Source organism: Hypanus sabinus, chromosome 6, assembly GCF_030144855.1.
Source record: "Hypanus sabinus isolate sHypSab1 chromosome 6, sHypSab1.hap1, whole genome shotgun sequence".
Classification (NCBI taxonomy): Eukaryota; Metazoa; Chordata; class Chondrichthyes; order Myliobatiformes; family Dasyatidae; genus Hypanus; species Hypanus sabinus.
In genome coordinates, this window is record NC_082711.1 from 27389500 (window position 1) to 27408132 (window position 18633).

The 18633-nt window shown below is 38.5% G+C and overlaps 1 protein-coding gene across 4 annotated transcripts in view; it reads right to left on the minus strand.

The window, feature by feature from the left end:
* Positions 1–18633, minus strand: part of lmbr1 (limb development membrane protein 1) — a 211461-nt gene that overhangs the window by 165317 nt on the left and 27511 nt on the right. For 3 of the 4 annotated variants that reach the window (XM_059971871.1, XM_059971870.1, XM_059971872.1), the window contains exon 5: positions 9442–9545. In XM_059971871.1, the coding sequence (XP_059827854.1) occupies positions 9442–9545 (104 nt within the window). Of the gene's footprint in view, positions 1–9441; positions 9546–11857; positions 11914–18633 lie in introns of all 4 variants that reach the window. The other variant, XM_059971873.1, reaches the window with a different exon arrangement.

Genomic DNA, 18633 nt, shown 5'->3' on the forward strand with positions numbered 1-18633 from the left:
CTAGAATGATCTGCAGGAGGTAGTGGTGGAATAGTAGTAACAACAGCATTTAAGCAACATTAGGAAAAGTACTTGAGTGAGCAAGGCATACAGGGATGTCAAATTAATACAGGCAAGTGGGATTAATGTTGATAAACATGATGGTCAACACAGTGAGCTGAATGGCTACTTTCTGGAATGCTCTTATAGCCCTATTCAGTTCTCATCGTCTCACTACAGGAAGGATGTGGAAGCCATAGAAAGGGTGCAGAGGAGATTTATATATAGGAAAGATGTCAACAAAATAGAGTACAGAGAAGATTTATTAGAATGTTACCTGGGTTTCAGCACCTAAGTTACACGAAAAGATTGAACAAGTTAGGTCTTTATTCTTTGGAGCGTAGAAGGTCGAGAGGGGACTTTAGATAGAGGTATTTAAAATTATGAGGGGGATAGATAGAGTTGATGTGGATAGGTTTTTTTCCATTGAGAGTAGGGGAGATTCAAACAAGAGGACATGAGTTGAGAGTTAGGTGGCAAAAGTTTAAGGGTAACACGAGGGGGAGTTTCTTTACTCAGAGAGTGATAGCTGTGTGGAACGAGCTTCCAGTAGAAGTGGTAGAGGCAGGTTCAGTATTGTCATTTAAAGTAAAATTGGATAGGTATATGGACAGGAAAGGAATGAAGGGTTATGGGCTGAGTGCAGGTCAGTGGGACTAGGTGAGAGTAAGCATTCGGCAAGGACTAGAAGGGCCAAGATGGCCCGTTTCCATGCTGTAAATGTTATATGGTTAAATGGTTATATACTTACAAGGATGTTGCCTGGATTGGGGAGCATACCTTATGAGAATAGGTTGAGTGAACTCGGCATTTTCTTCTTAGAACGATGGAGGATGAGAGGTGACCTGATGGAGGTGTACAAGATGATGAGAGGCATTGATTGCGTGGATAGTCAGAGGCTTTTTCCCAGGGCTGATATGGCTGCCATAAGAGGGCACAGGTTTAAGGTGCTTGGGAGGAGGTAAAGAGGAGATGTCAGGGGTAAGTTTTTTTTACCCAGAGAGTGGTGAGTGTGTTGAATGGGTTGCTGGCAATGGTGGTGGAGGTGGATATGATGGGGTCTTTTAAGGGACTTTTGGATAAGTACAAGGAGCTTAGAAAAAGAGGGCTATGGATAAGCCTAGTGATTTCTAAGGTAGGGACATATTCGGCACAACTTTGAGGGCCGAAGGGCCTGTATTGTGCTTTAGGTTTTCTATATAACTGGATTTGTCCACCACCTTAAAACTAGCTTTGCTTCTGAGCAACAAAACCAAAAAGAAATACCATGAGTGAATCTCCAAAAATTTTGCAGGAGTTACAGACACACAGTTTTATCTGTCCATCAACAGGTGCTCATGTGGCAATTTCTTATTTATTCACTGATTTATCATGAACATCATCACTGGAGGGCATTTCTAGTACACCTATTCGTATTCTGCAATCTGTTAATGTGCCACATTCCTATAGGCCCTCATTCAATCAACCAAGGACATGGAAAAATCTCTCTCCAAGGTCTCCAGGCAAGGATTTCAGCAAAAAATGGTAGTCATCCTTAATAAAGGTGGATGATTTGATTCCACTTACAATCTTATGGATTCTGATGCAGTTAAGCAAGCAAGTGTGGGAACTATGAAACTCTTCCACAGATGGAGAAGATGCAGACAGATAATTTGCAAGGCAAGGCTTTTCTTTCCACTGCTTATACTTTTGTATGTTCCAGTGCATGTCATCAATGCTCCAAATACCATTCTAAGTGCTCTTTTTCTATTGGGAGTAGTCATAGGCTACAAGTTTCTGGGAGTCAATGGAGAATGTTACACTGCTTCAAGCACATGCTCAAGTCTTTTTCTCTGCCTGGTCAGTAAAACAAAGCTTAGAACAGAGCGCCTGCTGTGAGAGTCTGATGTGTATGAAATGGTTTAATCACAACTTCCAGCTTTCAACCCAGAATGTCAATTCTCTCTATCTACAGATGTGGCTTGACCCTTAACAGAGTCTTCCACTCAGCAAGAGTGGTAGCAATAAAATCAACAGCTCACCATATAGAAAACAGCATACGCAGGTCTGTTACCATCATTAAAGAGTGGAATGTAAGAATGGAAATTGATGAGCATGTCCAAAAAGCTCAGGAAGCCTTGAATATGCACATCATACAATAGTTGAAAAACAAATGTACATTGTTAGAAATGGATCATTATTAATTGCATTAAATGCAATTGTACATTTTTAAATTAATTTGCATAGTTTCTTTATATTACAGGTCAATTCAATTTTTATTTTTCATTGACACAATTCACATTATTGCGATGCAGATTAACTGCAATGATTGCCAACAATAATCACAGTAAAACTTCAACTGGGTAATGGTAGCAAAAGTCTACAACACTGCACTTTTGAAACCTTAATCCTTATTCTGTAGCCCAACACAAAATACATCTTAAATGCAGTATAGTTATATTGCATTTTTCACATACCAGCCATCTTGAAGCAAGAACATTAAGTTAGATCTAGCCCTTGTGGGTACTCAAAATTCAAAGGCCAAAGGAGAAGTCCAAGGTTGCCAAACTCAACCTAATCTGGATTAGTTACACATTACCCAAATAAATAATTTTTATTCGAAGTTGACTGGTTTTTGAAGCAGGCAACAGAATTGAAAGCTCTGATCACAACCTAGCATCCATTCCCTTTTCAAAGTAATTTAAATGACACTTCCTGAACAATATAATGTAATATTTAAGAAAAAGAGTCATGTGATTATCTATCCCCATTACTATGCAAGTCCAATTTATACCTTCACAAATTTCTTTCATGTTTTATTCCTAAACTCTTAATTTATTGTACACTGCCAGTAAACACCATCTCCTCACACTTCGTAAAAAAAAGTCTGTCAGCAGGAATATTCATTCTGTACCATGCCATGCATACTACAATACCATTATAAAATTAAAAGCTGCTTTCAATACCAATTATATTACATCTCCAACTATTTCAACAACTGGAATTCTGCATGACATAAGTTTGTAGGAAGAGATGGACAGTGGATCTTGCCTTTATATACCACCATGTCATTAATTAAATAAACATAGGCAACAAATTACTTTTAAAGGATTAGACATTACAGATTTACTTGCATTTACAAATATACAGCAACACATATATCATATGTATATATTGTAATTATATACAACGCACACCATGAGAGAAGTAGCTTATTCTTTTTGGGGCTATATAAGAAATCTGTTGCCAAGTGTGCCTTGCACAAGAGAAATAGCATCATTCTTTAAAAAGTACATGGAATCTTTTATGTGCACCTAACTAGTATAACAAATGGAACTTTAAATTAATCCAGTGTTTTAGAGTCGGAAGCTTCGGAGCAGCTAAACCCATTAATTTGTAAACAGAGAAACCAGAGAGTTACCACTGAGCAATTCAAGCATTTCAGCATAATATAAGTAGGCATTTGATAATAAAGCAGATTTGAAACCAATTACATACAGCAGGGGTGTAATGTTTTTGTTGAAAATGATTGATTCTTTTAACTCAGTCCAAATCGAGTTTTGTGTTAGAACCGTACAAGATGTGATAAGACTGCAATTGGATTACATCACTAAACTGGAAATGGTGTAGACAAGATCCACAGGTATATTACCAGTACAAAGGGACACACTATTACAAAGGAAATAGTGCTAGGCAAAATGAAAAAGTCTTAAGGTGGATAAGTCACCTGGACCAGATGGATTACATCCCAGAATTCTAATCGATGTTGCTGAAGAGGTAACTGATGTATTGACCACGATCTTTCAAGAATCATCTGGTTCTGGCATAGTATCAGAGGACTGGAACTTTCCAAATGTCACACCACTCTTAAAGAAGGGGGGGAATTATAGGCTAGTTAGCATAACCTCAGTGGTTGGGAAAGTGGTGGAGTCCGTTACTGAGGGTTCAGGGTACTTGGAGAATAATGATAAATTAAGTCAAAGTCTGTAAAGGAAAATCTTGCCTGACAAATCTGTTAAAAGCAAGGTGGACTAAGAAGAGGCAGACGGTGTCGTTTGCTTGGATTTTCAGAAGGCGTCTGATAAGATGCTACACGTGAGGCTGTTTAACAAGATAAAATCCTATGGCATTGCAGGAAACTCATTGGCATGGATAGAGGAATGGCTGACAGGCAGGAGGCAGCGAGTGGGAATAAAAGGAAATTCTTCTGGTTGGCTGGCGGTGACTTGTAGTGTTCCTAGTGTCAGTATTGGGACCACTGCTTTTCACATTGTTTGTCAGTGATTTAGATAGTGCAATTAATGGCTCTATGGCAAAGTTTGCAGATGATAGGAAGATGGGAGGAGGGGTAGGTAGGGCTGAGGAAGCAATGCAATTGCAGCAGGACTAAGACAAATTGAAAGAATGGACAAAAAAGTAGCAGATGGAATACAATGTTGAGAAATGTATGATAATGCACTTTGGTAAAAGGAACAATAGTGCAGATTATTATCTAAATGGGGAGAAGGTTCAAACATCAGAGGTTCAAAGGGACTCAGAAGTCCTTGTACAAGACTTCCAGAATGTTAATTCACAGGTTGAGTCTGTGGTAAAGAAGGAAAATGCTATGTTGGCATTTATTTCAAGGGAAATAGAATATAAAAGCAAGGAGATAATGCTGAAGCTTTATAAGGCACTAGTTCAGGCCACACTTGGAGTATTATCAACAGTTTTGGGCCCCATATCTCAGAAAGGATATATTGCCGTTACAGAGAGTCCAAAGAAGGTTCACGAGGATGATTCCAAGAATGAAGAGGTCAACATATGAGAAGCGTTTGGCAGCTTTGGGGTCTGTACTCACTAGAATTTAAAAGAATGCATGGGGATCTCATTGAAACCTACTGAATATTGAAAGGACTAGATAAGGTGGATGTAGAGAGGATGTTCCCTCAGGTGGGGGTATCCAGAACTAGAGAGCACAGCCTCAAATCTGAGGGGCAACCTTTTACAACAGAAGGAGAATTTATTTTTTAGCCAAAGAGTGCTGAGTCTATGGGATGCTCTGCCATAGACTGCGGCGGAGGCCAAGTCCCTGAGTATGCTTAAACTATAAATTGGTAGATCAAGGGATACAAGAGATCAGGTATATGGGGTTGTACAGGATACGGGATCAGCTACGATGAAATGGCATAGCAGACTCAATGGACTCGGTGGTCTAATTCTCCTCCTTTGTCTTATAATCATAGAGGCAGACACAAGACAAACTAGAACTTTCCTCCCTGGAGTACAGAGGCTGAGGGGTGATATAGACATATACACCCCTCATTCTATTTAAGGTGGATGGTTATAATAAATGTCAGTGATTATAAAGTAGATTCCGATTCATATTTTCCCAGGATTAGGAACTCTAAAAATTAGAGGGCACAGATTTAAAGGGTACTTGAAGGACATCTTTTCCTAGAGGAAGAAGTGGGTATGTGGATCAAGCTGCCAGAGAGAGTGGTGGAGGACAGTAAAATACTGGAGGAACTATGATCAGGCAGTATCTTTGGAAAGGCATAAACAGTCAGCATTTCAGCCAAAGGCTTGTGGCCTGAAACATTGACTGTTTATTACTTTCCATAAATGCTACCTAACCTGCTGAATTCATGCAGCATTTTGCATGTGTTACTCTGAATTTCCAGCATTAGCAGAATCTCCTGTGTTTATGCTAGCAAGGGTTCAGTGGACCAACTGCAGACTAATGTGACAAGGCCAGGGGTACAATTTGTTTGGTGGACAATTTGGACCAAAGGGTACTGTCATTACTAATGTTTTGTGGCTGACTTGCTTCCACTGTTTCTGTGTGGAACCGTAGAACCCCGTCTACTACAACTAGCCCAGGGGGTACATGACAGAGGAGGAGGAGGTGGTGGCTGTGGCAGGGGCAGAGGCTTTTTGGATGGAGAGCAAATGTAAATATATTGGAGCAGGTGACCTCTGTGTTCCAACTATTCAAGGATTCTATGATCATAACCCTGGCCTCATCCTTTACCCTACACGTTGCTCCCTTACCTTCCACAAACCAAAGCTAACACACTTTCTCTCTTTTCCCCATTTTGACAAGAGGATTTTGACCTAAAATATTAACAGATGCTACTTGGCCAATTGGCTGTTATTTCAGATTTTCAGCATCAGTAATTCTATTTTTGAGTTTTTAAGGGTCTTTACTTTAAATCTGTGTTTCTTCACTTGCATCTCTACTCATTTTCCTTTGGACAAATTAAATAAATGTACTTTTAATAAAATTAAAATGACTTAGGAGGTAAACCAATCAACACATGAACCTTTTTCTCACATTTAGAAGTTATGCAAATAATCACTGTTCAGGATTATCTTTGATGATAAGACAGGCACAGAGTTGTAAAAACAGAAGTAACACTTTTCAGCACCTGCTTTTTTGGGTTGACTTTAATGATTTGTTCTAGTCATAGCATCATTCATGTCACTGGTACATAAAGTTTTTAAACTCGCAATGAAGTAAAATTTAAAGTGCTGGCAATCTAGCTAATTCTCATTAGCTAGAAGAATTTGTGCAGAGTAAGATTTGTTATCCCAAAAAGCTGCTGTAGGCAATTTCAAGTCTGTACTGTCTGCACCACCACAACAAATCCAGATATATGATAACAAAGCCAAATATCCTAAGGCACTCGGCAGATATATTAAACAAAAATTGTTGCCAGGTAAATGATCAAAATTACAGCCAGGGAAATTGGTTTCAAAGCATCTTTAATGCAAAGAAACAGCAAGGTTCAGGCAGAGAATTTGAGTTGTAATCATGTCAGATTAAAGATAGCTATCATTGGTGCAGCAATCAAGGGACCTGAATTTGATTGGCAAAACTAGCTCAGAAGAACAAAAATAAATTGCTGAGTTAGTAGAGGTAACATATGGGAAGATATGAAAATAAGAATGAGTATTTTCAGATTGTGGTACAGCTTAATTTGGACCAAACTAAGTCAAAAAGCATACAAGTGGCTGGTAAAATGGTGCAAGATATGGGCAGCAGTGTTTCAGAGAGACCTTAAATTTATGACAGCAAAAGAAAAGATTAGAATATCTCTGTGACCAGCAGCCAGGGTGATTAAGCTAAATCAATCACTGGGTGACAATTGACAGCTAAAACTACAAATAATCATATATTCCTCTGGCAAATTCTACCACTTATTCAGCTGCCCGATAAAAGATTTCACCTCAAGAAATTAATGTTATCAACACTAGAGTGAACTAGCTATCAACATATTTTCCAATTTATTTAAAACTCCATAAAGTTCAAACAGCAATTAAAGTTGCTTTAGCCACAACCCAATTTGGAATGTTAGCAAGTTAATTAATGCCCTTGAAAGGCTACTGAGCCAAGATACAAAGAATTCCAGATATCATAAATTGAAATTCCTCATCAATCACAGACATGTTGAAGTCATAATGACTGAAAACCATAGCTACTTCAACACCAATGTTACCACAATTAACTAGGATGAAATCTGAGCTTTTAATTAAGATATTTTAAATTATAAAGTTATACATCTCAAAATCATTTAAAACTAAATCAATTTGTTTCTAAATTTAAACAGCATCAATATTGCTTGAAGTAACACTTTTATTCAATCAGCTTTCAATGTGGTTAGTTTCACTACCCAAATGAACAGCAAAAATATGCACGTGCTATTAACACAAAACAGTGCTTCCGTAATCAGTCTTTAACAACAATTTATGGATCATCAATGGGGAGAAAACAAGTTTAAAAAAATGAAAGAATGCAATGAAAGAAACTGACGAAGCAGACTTGTACTTCCTACTGATTTTGAAGTCTCTTTAATATGGGTCTGATACAAATTAACTTCAATGAGCACTACAAAAAAAGTCATCTGGTCGTAAAATACAGTACATGGTCAGTTTTATGTAAGTTTGCCAAAAGGGATGCAAACCAGGACAATCTCAAACTGCGACGCAGGATTGAAGTGTATTAAAAATCTTTTTTTCTCATCCATTGTGCTGTCTTTTTGCTCAGGTTTATAGACATTTTGAGCACTATTATTGGCCTCTTCACTTCCATCTGGTGGATCTAATTAATTAGGCAAGGAAATCACTGCAAATTTCATACTGCTCACTTTATTGATAGGCCTTTTTTAAAAAAAACCATTTCACTTTGACTTAAACTCACAGATGCGACATGAGAGTTCAGTGTTTTGTAATGTCTGGATAATTGGTATAATGGTTTAGGATGCTGATGTCATCCGACTGCTGATGAACATGTGGATAGTATCAAACTCAGACAATATTCACAGATTTATGCAAAGTAACTGTCACATGCTTATTTTTGGAATAAAATAAAAAAAATCAGTTCTTCCTTTTACTTAAATCAATAATATTTTAAAATATAGGAACTTTTCAATTATTCAATAGATTGTCTATAATATTGCTCAATTCACCAAACTAAGCCAAATAAAACTAGTAAATGCGTAATTTTTAAAATATTGCCACATTTACCAAGATACGGTGAAAAACTTATCTTGCATACTGTTCAAACTGATCATTACAACAGTGCATTGAGGACGTACAAAGTAAAACAATAAGAATGCAGAATATCGTGTAAACAAACTTTGAAATTCTCCCACTATTTAGTCATGAGTAATATTAAAAGTGTTCTACTTGTATTTGGCAATGAATCAATATTGATTTATAACTACTACTCAAACTCAACTTGCTGATTCATTTATCAATGTGGAGAAGTAAATATTCTCTGTATGCAGGACAACTTAGCATACCTCAGTTCATTTACTGAAAGCCCAATGCATTTGCCAAGTGCTTTCAGTGATGTAAGCTATCAATGCAAACCAAATTATGTTGATCAAGACCACAATTATGATGATGCTAAAGAAAAGGTTGGGTTGTCAAGGCAAAACACATTCATGGGCATTGGTGATCAAAGCCAAACAATATTTTAGTCTACAAACAGCATCTCATTTTTCTTGAATTTCCAGAAACCTGAGCTTTTTGAGATTCCGGGTCTATACAACCTACAATACCTCTCTAGCCTACACACAAGTCCTAACTTACACAAAAAAGGTACAGCCTTTAGAAACAGTTGTTTGATTACTTCATTGCTCTGTAAAATATCATAAGAAATAGGAGCAGGAGCAGGCAAGGGACCAAAATTCAACATGATGATGGCTGTCGTGCCCCTCCGAAAGTGTGAAGGACAAGCAAATTCATTCTTTCTTCATTCAACTATGAAGAAAAAGCCATCTTTGCAGTCTAATCTCATCTGGACTTGGGCAACTCGTGTCTCACATGGAGGGTAGAACCTTACTATTCCACATGCTTTCATTCATATTTTCCAATGTTTGTTACACATGTAGGATGACAACTAAGGGTTAACAACCACTTAAAACAAGAACCTACCTTCTTTGATCCAGCAAATCCTTCAGATTCCAAGAAAAAGTAGGCAAAAGGCATCAGCACAAATAAAGAAAGATTGGAGAAGAGTGATACGAGATTCCACAGACCTAGAATAAACATAAGCATATTGTATAAACAGAATATGAACATCTGCAAATCAAAAAAGTGATGGGATTATACAATAAATTATACAATAAATACAATTATTTCACCATTTTGCTTTTCCGCATAACAACTGCACATGATTGTTCTGATGGAGCTTCAGCCCTCCAGCTTAGTTTAAGATTCACCAAATTCCCTATAATCTATCTAAGGAAAGATGTGCTGACCCTTGAGAGAATCCAGAGGAAGTTCACAAGAATCTTAGAAATGAAATTGTTTGATGGCTGTCTGACTATATGCAATGGAATTCACAAATACTGGGGTTGGGAGTGATTGAAAGGGAAAGAGGATCTCCACTGGTTTCCCAGATGGTCATCACAGTGGGGGCTATACACAAGTGGTGCTTTCGTAACTTGGGGAGGATTTGTATTAGAACAATACAAGCTATGGAATACTATAAGGAATATAGAGTAGATGTGGAAAGCATATTCTCATTAGTAGGAGAGCCAAGACCATAGACTTAGAGTTAGGGATGTTCCCTTAGAACTGAAATAAGGAGGAATTTCTTCAGTGAGAATGGTGCAAATTCAGCCTAATTCAGACCCTATTGCGCAGAATCAGATTCAGGTTTAATATCACTGGCATATGCCATGAAATTTTTTAACTTAGCAGCAGCAAATGCAATGCAATACATAATACTATATAGGGGGGAAAAAAATCAATTAAAGTACATGTGTATATTAAATAGTTAAATTAAAAATAAAAATAATATAAACAAATGAGGTAGTGTGCATGGGTTCAATGTCCACTTAGGAATTCAATGGCAGAGGGGAAGAAGTTGTTCCTGAATCACTGAGTGCGTACCTTCAGGCTTCTGTACTTCCTTCCTGAGGGCAACAATGAGAAGTAGGCAAGCCCTGGGTGATGGGGGCCCTTAGTAATGGATGCCTCCTTTCTGAGCCACCACTCCTTGACGATGTCTTGGATACTACAGACGATAGCACCTAAGATGAAGCTGACTGATTTTACAACTTTCTGTAGGTCCGTCTGGTCCTGTGTAGGAACACTCTTCCCCCTTCGCCCCACTATACCAGACAGTGATGCAGCCAGTCAGAATGCTCTTCGCTGCACATCTATAGAAGCTTGAGTGTTTCAGGTGACAAACCAAATCTCCTCAAACTCCTAATGAAATATAGCCACTGTCTTGCCTTCTTTAAAGCTGCATCAAATGGTATATCTTGATCTTCAAAGATCTTGACACCTAGGAACTTGAAATTGCTCAGTTATGAGTTTCTGCTTCTATTATCCTGATAGATGGAGAGTTCCAAACTTTTCCCACATCACCAACTGGGAGAAAAAAAGTTTCCTTCTTTCATTGCTAACTCTTCAAATAATGACTTTAAATCTACAGCTGTTTTCCTTTCACATTTCTTACAAGGGTAACTGGCCTTTCTACTTGGTCTACCAGGGCTTTATACTTAGCCCAGTCACCCATCAGCCTCCTTTGTAACATTAACAGTTTACCCAACCTTTCTTGATAACTATAACCTTGATACATTTTCACTATGTCTTCTTCAGTGCAACCATATTTTTCCTTCAATCAAAGAAGACATCTCAAATACCTGCTTTAACCACTTTACCAATTTGTCCTGTTGTGCTTTATGAAGCTGTATTTATACTTCAAGTTCCTCCCAGGAGTCAATATACCATTTGGTTTACATTCCTTTTCCCAGTTGCAATTTCCCTAATAGCATTACTTTAAGAGTTTTCAGAATTAAAAATCAGGTAAAAAAAAACATTGCTGAAATGCAATCTATGTCAAATGTACTGCCATCATCAAAAAATATTCCAAATTAGACAAATTTCCCATAACAAATCCATGCTCCATGCCCCTGATCAACTTACGCCTTTTCTAAAAAAGGTTTTCATTATTCATTAAAACCCATTCCAATTATTTACTCACAAATGAAATTAGACTAACTGACCCACTTATCTCTTCCTCCATTTTCAACAGTAGTTATCAGATCCTTTTCCATTATTCCATGAGCCAAGAGTCGAACAGTAGTCAAATACTTACTTCAACAGACTAAAATATATTTCAACTGGCCATATCAATTTATCCATTTTCTAAGAAATCTTAAACCTCCTCTTTTGCTAGTGGAGAGAATCAACTTGTAGTACACTGTTAACTTTAGAAATGGAAGTTTCTGAAGAGAAACTAAAAAGGTCTTGAGTTTCAGTATCTGTTGCAACTCATCTCTCCAGTTGGCACAATGGTTATTCAACCAGCCTTAATAAAATTAAAAACTGAACTTACACATAACTGGAAATCTGAAATAAAAACTAAGTATACTGGAAACATTCAGGTAGAATCTGTGGAAAGAAAAATGGTTAACATTTCAGGACTGGGAGACCTCATCAGTCTTACTGAACTCAGCTTCAACACAAGCAAATTCAAGTAAAATGAGAACTATGTTAAACCATCCATTAACTTGGCTCAAAATAAAAAATAATGGCCAAATAAAACTTCTTAAGGAAATACCATGCTGATATATTTTGGTTATATAGAAGTCTGTGCGGCATTTATTTTTAAATGAAGCACACAGTAAAGTAATGCCAATTGTGATGGATTAGTTAGTAGTTGATGTAGTTAGCACAACACTGAAATTTTAACTAATTGCTTCACAGCTTCAAAATAAATCTCAAACATATTTTTTCTGTACCATGAAAAGCACATTAAATGGTATCCATTATATCCATAATTCCGCCAAGAGGGTTTGGAGGCTCACTTGCCTCAATGACCTGGAGAGTTATGTTGGCTGAAGTCAGGGCTTTATGCTTTGACTCTTGGTACGGTCACCCATGCCAAATAGGTCAAACGGTAAAGGACAGACCAAGAGTGGTTCACCCGCCCTCCAGGTTCAGGGATTCAGCTCATGGCCAACAATCCCGAATAGCAAAACAAAATAGTTATGGAAACAGCAAAGAGAAATCCTTCCACATCTGAGTGCAATGGTATTCCGGAGTCTCCACCTGGGACATGCATAACTGACAGTAGTGATAAATGAGAGGAAGTTACTTACACACTGAAAGAAGCCCTGACCGCTGCCAGAGATGGAGGACCTTGATTGCTACCCTAAATGCCAGCAGCTAAGCATATCCATAAATAATATACGTAAAAATGTGCAAAGTGTATTCCATATCTTTTCTCAATACCGATACCATTTCGTACGGGCCTAGTTAGGCCTTTTGGGAAGCAGGTGAAGGTGCAGAATCGCTAAACTGATTAGTTGTTATGACGTATTAGATTGCCTTAACAGACAACTTCAACAGACCTACAAAATGATTCCTTTTGATATAATCCTTACAGAGAAAAACAAAGTACAATTAAACAAAAATGAATATCCAAGAGGAAAGAGACATGCTTAAAAGTGTGAATACATGCTTAATCAGAAATGGAAGTCACAGAAGGATTTATGCATCTCACCAAAACAGCAAGCCAACTTCAGGGAGGGATACATATTGAACAGATAGACAACCTTGAACTAATTGGCAGCCAGCCCTTGAGCAAACATCTCCTTTGTCTACGAAAAGCCACCACTTTTACTTCTGGTAACCCCAATACAAAGTGCACTGGCATACAAAAACCACAAGCCCCTAAAAAGCTGAAAATATCAGATTTTCTAGAGTAAATCACATCTCAAATAAAGTATCATTAAGACAACATTAAGCTGACTAATGAACAAACAGCTGCCAGCTAAAGATGAATTGGAAGTTGGATATCAGTGCCTCTGACATTGTATTTTGACATTGGATTTACCCTAGAATCCAGCAGCTGGAATAAAAAAAACATACAAAATCCTGGAGGAACTCAGCAGGCTGGGCAGCATCTATGGAAAAAGAGTACAATCGATGTTTTGGGCTGAAACCCTTCAGCAGGACGTTGACAGCATTTTGTGTGTTGCTTGGATTTCCAGTATCTGCAGATTTTCTTTTTTTTTTGTGCTAGAATAAAAATCATGCTGCAAAGAAAACCTGGATACAATTCACATCCAGTCCCTTCCTTATATGCCAGAGAATACTCACATTCTAATAGTCATCCATTCCTTTGAAGTGGATGGCTAATTTAAGTGGAAAAAGATGTGCAGGTTAAGAGTTTAAGTTAAATTATTTCAGTGTACCTGTTTTTATGCAATTTATTTCTAGCAGTTTTTGCTATTATTTACACCTATTTGAAAAGAAATTTACAATCAGAAAGTTGTTGAAAAGCAGTTCAAAAGGCTTGACATTGGTGAGGTGTCAAATATTCACAATACACTGCCCGAGGCCTACTTGTCCTTTGGAGCCTGCTCCGCCTCACAGGACACCTCTAGGGTGCAGAGAGAGGGTCAGCTCATTTAGCCCACTACATCCTGAAAACGCAAGTGTGGACAAGCAGGCACCACGAGTTCAGGCCTGTGTCTGGTCTAGAACAATCTGATCCAAAAAAAATTAAAATATAAGTAGTTTGGTGATCCGGGACTTCCTGGTGCTTGTCACTTCAATTCTCAATCCCACTCTTATACTACAGCCTCCATCACTGTTAATGAAGGCCCAATATAAACTAAAGAAAAACATTTCATCATCTTTCTGGGCATTTTGCACAAATTTTCACTTCAAGTAAACAGTATTCTAATAATTTTCCAATATGAGATGTTTGCTTTGTACTCATCTTTATTATATAAAATGTCCCCTGCTCTAGCTGACCCCATCCCCTGATGGTCTTTTGTCTTATACTCCACTCCCACCACACAGAAAGGTCAGCAGATCTTTTAAATATTCTTTCAAACTTACACATTAACAAATTTAAATTCCTCATCTGCTACACAACCATTAACACCTACTTACAGAATCAGAATCAGGTTTATTATCACCAGCATGTGTTATGGAATTTGTTAACTTAGCAGCAGCAGTTCAATGCAATACATAATATAGAAGATGCAAAATATGTGGGTGCAGTTCAGTGTACTATCAAGTGTGCAAGGGAGCAGACAGCCACATGAATGAGGCAAGGGTGACAATAGATAGGGATGGTTATTAAAGTGAATGACAGCTGTACATAGGGGTTTTCGATGTGGAGCCACAAGAGACTGCAGATCTTAGGAAAGAGAGCAAAAAAAATAAGCTACTTGAACACAGCAGGTCAGGTAGTATCTGTTAATGCAAAGGGTAAAGGCAGTGCATTAGAACTGAGTGTACAAGAGAAGATAGCTAATAAATCAAGAGAGGGGTGAGACAAAGCCTGGTAGGTGATGGGGGAACCAGACAAAAGTACCCATCTTCCATGCGTATATAGACCTCAGTGAGGCCAGTAAACTTATCCATGACACTGGGGGCTTCAGTCTCAGTGCTCAACTCAATGGCAATTATGTTTGATATTCTTCAGGGAGAAATGAAATTGCACGACATTGTCTCCATACTCTTATTGATTAAAGTGACCCACAATATACACCAAAATAAGTATGCTTGCTCTCATTCATACTCCTTCATAACTTCCTCTCAGTATCTGCAACCTTTTGCAATGTTACTGTTTTCAAGCAGTGAGCACCTTCTTTCTACAGGCATAGCTTCAATCACAAACACAAGAAAGCCTGCAGACGCTGGAAATCCAAAGTAACACACACAAAATGCTGGAGGAACTCAGCAGGTCAGGTTGCATCTATGGAAAAGAGTAAACAGTTGACATTTCCGGCTGAAACCCTTCTTCAGGACTGAGACTATAATCCATCATGGACAGTCAGATACATCCTCTCTAAGACCTACTGAATAAACATCAGAGCACCCTACCGAAAAGGCTCATTCAGCTCTGCTGTCATAAGAATTGTTACAGAAAATCTTTCCAATGCAATAAATATACAGTATACAAAAATTCATCTCTGTGTGACCAGAAGAACACATCATAGTGTTATTATTTCATACATTATTATTGCACAATATTGGACACTGATAAATTATTGTGTATATTATTGAGTGCTTTAATATTATTTATTATGTTTTTAAATGTGCTGCTGTAACAAAGCAATTTCCCATTCAGGATCAATAAAGTACTTATTATTAGAAAAAAAAAGGGGAAGATGCCAGATGAAAGGTCTTGGCCTGAAATGTCGACTGTCTGCTCTCTTCCATAGATGCTGCCTGACTTGCTGAGTTCCTTCATCATTTTGTGTATTCCTATAATTTCATCAGTTCCTAATGCTTCAATTGACATTAGCCACTCAAAATGGAACACGTGCCAAGCTAGGCAGCGGTATTAATTATAACTTGATACAAAAATGAAGACAAAGACATAGGGGGCATGAATTTTGTGTCCCTCTACTGGGGCAATAGGATCCTAGTTAACAAAGCATTCCAGTGTCATCCAATTGCTCCTCAAAATTTTAATGTTGTGCACTACCACCACCTGCTGGTTTTCTAGTGCAAAGCAAGATATCTGAAAGCATTTTAACACTGAATCCATCTCTCAAGACAGATTATCTATCAACATTTTTACAAACCCACTGACTCTTGACTAACTCTCCAAACACTGTCACTTGTAAAAATGCTATTCCCTCCTCTCAGTTCCTCCATAGCTGTTCTCAGGATGAGCCTTTCTATTCCAGAACAGTTGCCCTCCCTTTTTCAGGGAATGGAATTTCCCTTCCAGCACTATCAATGCTCTCCTCATCCTATTTCCTCCCCCAACATAACAGGAATAGGGTTCCACTTCTCCTACCCTACCACCTCCCAAGCTTCTGCATCCAAACATCATTCTCTGCAAATTCCGCTATCTCTAACATAATCCCACTACCAGTCACATCCTTTGCTACACCCGGTCTCACCTTCCCACAGACATCATTTGCTCCATGACTCTACTGTTCACTCTTCCCTCCCCACAGATCCTCCTCCAGGCACTTTTCCCTACAACTGTGACAAGTGCCACACCTGACCCTACATCTCCTCCCTCACTACTATTTGAGGCCCTAAACACTCCCTCAGTTGAGGCAGCGCCTCACTTGCAAGTCTGTCAAGGTCATTTACTGCATCTGGTGCTGCCTCAAGACAGTGAAACCCAACATAGATGGGGGAGGAGTGGAAAAGAGGGGGAAAATGCTTCATCAAGCACCTTCATTCTGTCTGCCACTACAGCCAGGATTTCCAAATGGTCACTCAATTCAACTTCCCATTCCTACACGTTTTTCAACATTCCCCTTTACTGCCACAATGACACCAAATACAGGTTGGTGTATCAATGTCTCATATTCTGTCGGGGTAGCCTCCAACCTGAGGCATGAGCATTGATTTCTCCACCTTCTGGTAACCACTCCCTTCTGTTTTCCTTCAGCCCCCAAAATCTCCCCCACCCCTTCTCTTCCTCATCCCTGCCCGCATGACCTGCCCATCACCTCCTTCTGGTTCCCAACATGTTTCTGATGGTATATTTCTGATGATTTTACAGACAAAATAGAAGTTACTAATCCCCGTTTTACCACAAGAATGCAAAAATTATCTGTTTTGCATATTCAAAACAGATCAGCACCAGAGTTCAGGTCCAAGCCAAACCGTGGAAGTAATCTTATCTGTATGCTAGAGCCCTACATCAGCAACTTTATAAAATGTGAAGTTTGGAGACTATTAACCCACAAAAATAAACTAATTTAGCAAAGCATACAGTTATTTAGACATCCAGCTGGGAAAGAAGCCATCTTGTGCATCACCACATCCATGACAATCGCTGGGCATTCATCTGCTCTAATTCCATTTCCCAGCATTGGACAATATCCTTCTATACCCAAACGTTGTAAATGCTCGGCTACAGACATCACTTAATTCTGTCAGCATCACACTTCAACCACTCTTGAGCAGTGCATTCCAAGTACTCACCGCTTGCTAGTCATAAAAGATTGCCCTCCCATTCCTTCCAAATCTCTTGCTCCTTACCATAAAACTTTGTCCTCTAATTTTATCTACCACTGAATGGCAGTTTATCTTATCTATACCCCTCAATTTTAAGTACCTTAATTTCCCTTAACCTCCTCCACTCTTTGGAGAACAGATTTAGCTTCTCCTGTCTCAACTGAACTACTCCACTTCAGACAACATCCTGCTGAATCTCCTCTACATGTTTTTCAGTACTATTACATCCTCCTTATACTTTGATGACCAGAACTTCATATTCAATACTCCAGTTGTGTTTGAACCACTTCAATATTCAATACACTGAATGATAAAGGCTAATATCCTATACGCCTTTCCAACCACATTATCTACTTATCCTGCCACCTTCAAGAGTACAACTTGAAGTACAAGAACCCTCTGCACATCAATGCTCCTGAAAACCCGACCATTCAAGGTACATGTCCTTCCCTCAAGAGGTGTAGAGCTGTGTGGGAGTCTAGCATTGCAATTCAAATGGGGTTTTATTATTCATTCACTGAACTCAACAATGTCCCCTTAATTAGCACCATGGAGAGCAAGTAGCTTGACTACCACCTGATACCCAAAGCTTTACCTCCAGCTACAAAAGTAGGAAGTGTAAAATATGCTGGAACATCCTTGAAGTGTGTGGCTCTAACACACTTGAGCAATTCCACAGTGCAAGCATAAAGCAGGCAGCTTAACTGGAATTATAATTTTCGCTTTCATCCACATTGCATTCACCACTGGCAAATGATGCCCACAAAATTCACTGCTGTTACTCACCTAGGCCAAACTGACAGAAACCTCCCAACTATGTGACCTCTACCACCATGAAGAATAAAAGGTTCAAGTTCATTGGAAAACCACTACTTTCATGTGTTCCATCAAGTCGCAAATCATCCACTTTGAATGGCCTTTTTAAGTTGATTCCAAAGCCCAGAACTCCCTCTCTAACAGGACTATGGAAGTACCTTCATGAAAAGGACTGAAGCAGTTCAAGGCAGTAGCTCTTCCCCACCTTCTCATGAGCAACATGGATTTGCAATAAGTGCTGACCTTACCAGCAACATACAAATTCTGAAAAATAAATTGTTTAGGAAAAGAATTTACATCAGCTTTGCATCTAAATATTCTTTCCCACACCTATGAGGACAAAGT